General features: G+C 50.0%; 1 protein-coding gene across 1 annotated transcript; it reads left to right on the top strand.

The window, feature by feature from the left end:
* The first annotated feature begins 1,196 nt into the window (after positions 1-1,196).
* LOC122366771 (glycine-rich cell wall structural protein-like) lies at positions 1,197-3,902 on the top strand. Its single transcript, XM_043339335.1, has 2 exons — positions 1,197-1,266; positions 1,614-3,902. Exons 1-2 carry the CDS (start codon positions 1,261-1,263, stop codon positions 3,525-3,527), a joined length of 1,920 nt encoding a protein of 639 aa, XP_043195270.1. The 5' UTR covers positions 1,197-1,260; the 3' UTR covers positions 3,528-3,902.
* Positions 3,903-4,141: the final 239 nt, after the last annotated feature.

The raw sequence follows: 4,141 nt of genomic DNA, 5'->3' as shown, positions 1-4,141 counted from the left end.
TTTATCTATTTATCTTTCATAAAATAACAAGTTCAAATAAACGTCGTTTGAAGTCACTGTTGCGTTGCATTTGCATCGATCGGTTTCGCCAATTGGGAAACCGTTCTGCCAACAACTGACCATTGTGGCAATATGACAAAGCGTTCAGTCCATCGTCTATTGACGAACCTCATGGCGCTCTATATATACGGCGAGTGACGAACATTTGTCCTCTGTCAATGTGTTATGCAGAATGACCGAATGATGTTCTTGTTCTATTTTGGCGACAGCCAAACGCGTAGTATTGAACAACTGGCAGGCTATGCAGAATGGCGCAATGCTCGAAGCCTCGAACTGCTGCTCATTTTTGATGGGGTATTGATTATTGGGCATTGGCCATCTGACATCGCAAAATGCGTGTTTCGGGACGTCGTAAATGTTGGCGCGGGCCATAAGCCAGAATTGAACGGCATTTTAGAGACTGGTTGATTGGTTGTTGTTATCCCTTTAGGTAAGATAAGTACATACATTTTTGATAGTTATTTACAATGAATTGTTATTTATATTGATAATGTGCCTCTTTCAGTGCTTGTATCAATAAAAACATTGGTTTGAATCGTGAAATGTGATAAAGGCGCATTCAATTGTCTTTGTGTCACGACGAAGAGAAGATGCAAAATAGAACCAATCACAGCACTTTGTTACAAATCCATAAGCACTGACAAGTAGAGTAATCGTACTTCTTTAATTGGTCGGTATTCTGCATTGCAAATTCTATGTAATCACAAGTCATTTCTGTGTCTTGGTGCGCAATGAGAGTTGCCCCAAGGAAGAAAGTAGGCCAATCAATCACCATTGAAAGATGTGTCGCATACTTTCTGCACTGCAGTCCAACTCTCCAGTACACAATAACAAATACCGCTACAGAGACACGCGCACCCGTTTCTTAGGAGCTCACAGGAATGTTGAGTATCTCCTCTGAACCCGGTATCCACTCGGAGGTAGCGACCAATTTTCCTCGGGGAGAATGACCCACACGTGTGTCCGAGACAGCGCGTTGTCCGCCGCTTTAGCTGGTCCCAACTCGACCCATTTTTCGCAAAGTGCCGGAAATTTCGCGGTGCCCTGACACGCGCATTTTGACGTTCGGCCACTGTCAGGCGCAGAGTCTAGCGGAAAAATTGGGGCAAACAACCGTCTCATGACGGGGATAGATATAAAGTCGACGAACTCTCAGCTGCAGCCAGCAGACCTCAACAGGAGCTCCACTGCACAGCAGACATGAAGGTAAGACAGACAGTTGAGAGTTCAGCAGCGAGATCAAGCATTACTTCTCGGTTGATTCAGTGCGGAGCCGGGGACTCTGACGTCCACCGGTCTCATTGATAGCGTTTCACTTGCAGCAATTGGGCCACGAATCGAGCTCTTCATCAGTCATTCACATAGTTTAGAGAACCTTCTTTTGATCAAAGGGACTTTTCAAGTACTTCATTTTTATTATTTGAAATAGAAAACTCAAATTTGTGGCTCCAATTAGGAGTTTTGTGTTCTACGCCTATATCCGGATATATAAAAATCGCTGTCTGACTGCTGAAATTCACAGATACATAACTCCCCTTCCTGTTCTATTTCAGCTGTCGCTGCTGCTGCTGCTGCTCGTCGCTCTGGCAGCGACTGTTCGCGCCGACGACTGCGATGATGACGACTGCAGCGGCGGGGGAGGCGGAGGCGGCGGCTTCGACTTCAGTGGCGGTTTCGACGTGGTCGGAGGTGACTTCGGCGACATAGGTGCCACTGGAGGCTCCTTCGACTTGGGAGGAGGCTTCGACTCCGGCTTCTCCGGCGGATCGGTCGGCGGAGGAGACTTTTCGTCCTTCTCTGGAGGCGCCGGCTTTGCGGACACCGGCTTCTCAGGAGGTGGATTTGACTTTGGCGGAGGTGCTGTGTCGTCCGGACCAGGCGCGTCGCTGGCAGTTGGAGGCGGCGGAGTCTCTGCGGGAGCGTTCGCAGGAGCTGGAGCTGTCTCCAGTTTCTCCGGAGGCGCTGGACCTACTTTCGTGGGCGGTGGCGGCGGCGCAGGCTTCGGAGCAACCAGTTTTGGAGGAGCTAACTTCGTCAGCGGCGGCGCCTTCGGAGGGGCCGGCTTCGGAGGAGGCAACTTCATAGCAAGAGGTCCTACCCCGAACTTCGCCGGCAGGGGCGCACTGGACAGCTTCCTCTCTAGGCCAGTTAGTATCGCTGGACCGCGGCCCTTCGGCGGGGCTAGTTTTGCCGGAGGAAGCTCCTTCTTCACTGGAGGTGCTGGCCTGCGTGGACGCGGTGCTGGATTCGGTGCCGGCAGGTTCTTCAGCGGTGCCTGCAGGTTTGGATCGGGCTTCGGAAGCGTATACGGACACAGCTCTTGCTACTATCCGTACCATCACTACTACTCCTACCCCAGCTACTACCACTCCTACAACCCATCTTATCACCATTATTCTTACCAATATCCTACCTACAACATCTTCCGAGGATACAACCGCAGACCCTACTACAGTAACATCTACCATCGGCAGATCAACAACTTCAACCACTACTATCCTGATTACAGCTACTACTCTTACCCGACGTACAACTATCGGTACAGCTACCCAACCAGCAACCTGTACCACAGCTCCTTTGGGGGGTACGGTAGCTCTCTTCGCGGTCACCGCGGATCTTTCGGAGGATATGGAAGCTCCTTTGGTGGAATTGGTAGTTCCCTTGGTGGAATTGGTAGCTCCCTGGGCGGATTTGGTAGGTCCCTGAGTGGTTACGGACTTTTTCGTGGGCTAGGCGGCTTGGGACGACGCGGTGGATTCAGGCGTGGGTCTAGGTTCGGATCAGCCGGATTCGGACGCCTTGGAGGGTACGGACGTGGATCCTTGGGTGGTGGGATCCGAGGTGGATTTGGCCGCCGTAGCCTGGGTGGTTACGGAAGCTCCTTTGGCAGGTACGGATCCCTTGGATACGGTTCATCCCTCGGGGGCTTTCGCGGGGCCTTTGGACTCGGTGGGTCTCTTGGAGGCTTCAGTAGCTCCCTGGGTGGATATGGTAGGTCCCTGGGTGGATATGGTAGGTCCCTGGGTGGATATGGAAGGTCCCTGGGTGGATATGGAAGGTCCCTGGGTGGCTTTAGAGGATCCTTGGGTGGCTTTGGAGGGTCCCTGGGTGGTTTTAGCGGATCCCTGGGTGGATATGGAGGATCTCTCGGTTATGGCAGCTCCGGAAGTATCCTAGGAGGTGGTGGAAGCTCGTACGGTGGATCGGGAAGCTACTACTCCATTCCCGACTACAGCTATGCCTACGGTGTCCAGGACCCGTACTCTGGTGTAGACAACACCAAATCGGAGAGCCGCCTCGGCGACCGTACTGATGGCTCCTACTCCACCGTGCTCCCGGACGGCCGAACCCAGGTGGTTAACTACTGGGTGGATGGCGATTCAGGCTACAACGCCGATGTGAAGTACTACGGCGTCGCCCACCATCCGCCGACCTCCTCCACATATGGGTCTTCTAGTTATCAGTGAATCAGTTGAATCAATGAACCAACGAATCACCAATTGTCAATGGAATCCCGCCTCCAATGATATGACTTTTGATACAAGCCAACTTATCCCTGCAAATTGACCATGTGTGAACTGTGTGTGCGTCGAGCAGAGTCGATTTGCTGAATAACTTCGTTAGGAAAATATTTATACTATTTATGTCGTCCTTAATGTATTAGGAGATCGGAATGCGTCTATGTTTTTCAGCTTACGTCCTATAGTGTTGTGGCGCCAAGCGCTTGTTCCTTTGTGTTTAATCAGCAGAAGAGAATCGAAGAGTACCTAGTACTGTGATTGATGTCTTGGATAATAGAAGTTTCTTCGTGTATCTGTGCTTCGAATACACCAGCAGCAACATCCTGCGTTTTTAAACTTGTTGATATGTTGATAAACAAGCTTTCATGCAATCGATCTCACATTATGTGTTACCGGTGACGGTTTGTGCACTGCACTGCTTTTTTATTCTTTGGTAGTGTCATTGAAATGCGTGATATTTTCAAATCCCATAAATACCTATTAATGATGACAATTTATAAACAATATTACATAAATAAAATAGCATTCATATTTTTTTATTATAAAAAACGCACATTTAG

The sequence above is a fragment of the Amphibalanus amphitrite genome, unplaced genomic scaffold (assembly GCF_019059575.1).
Source record: "Amphibalanus amphitrite isolate SeventyFive unplaced genomic scaffold, NRLGWU_Aamphi_draft 000829F_arrow, whole genome shotgun sequence".
NCBI classification, from domain to species: Eukaryota; Metazoa; Arthropoda; class Thecostraca; order Balanomorpha; family Balanidae; genus Amphibalanus; species Amphibalanus amphitrite.
Note: the sequence above shows the minus strand (reverse complement) of the source record. Positions and strands in the feature narration are given on the sequence as shown.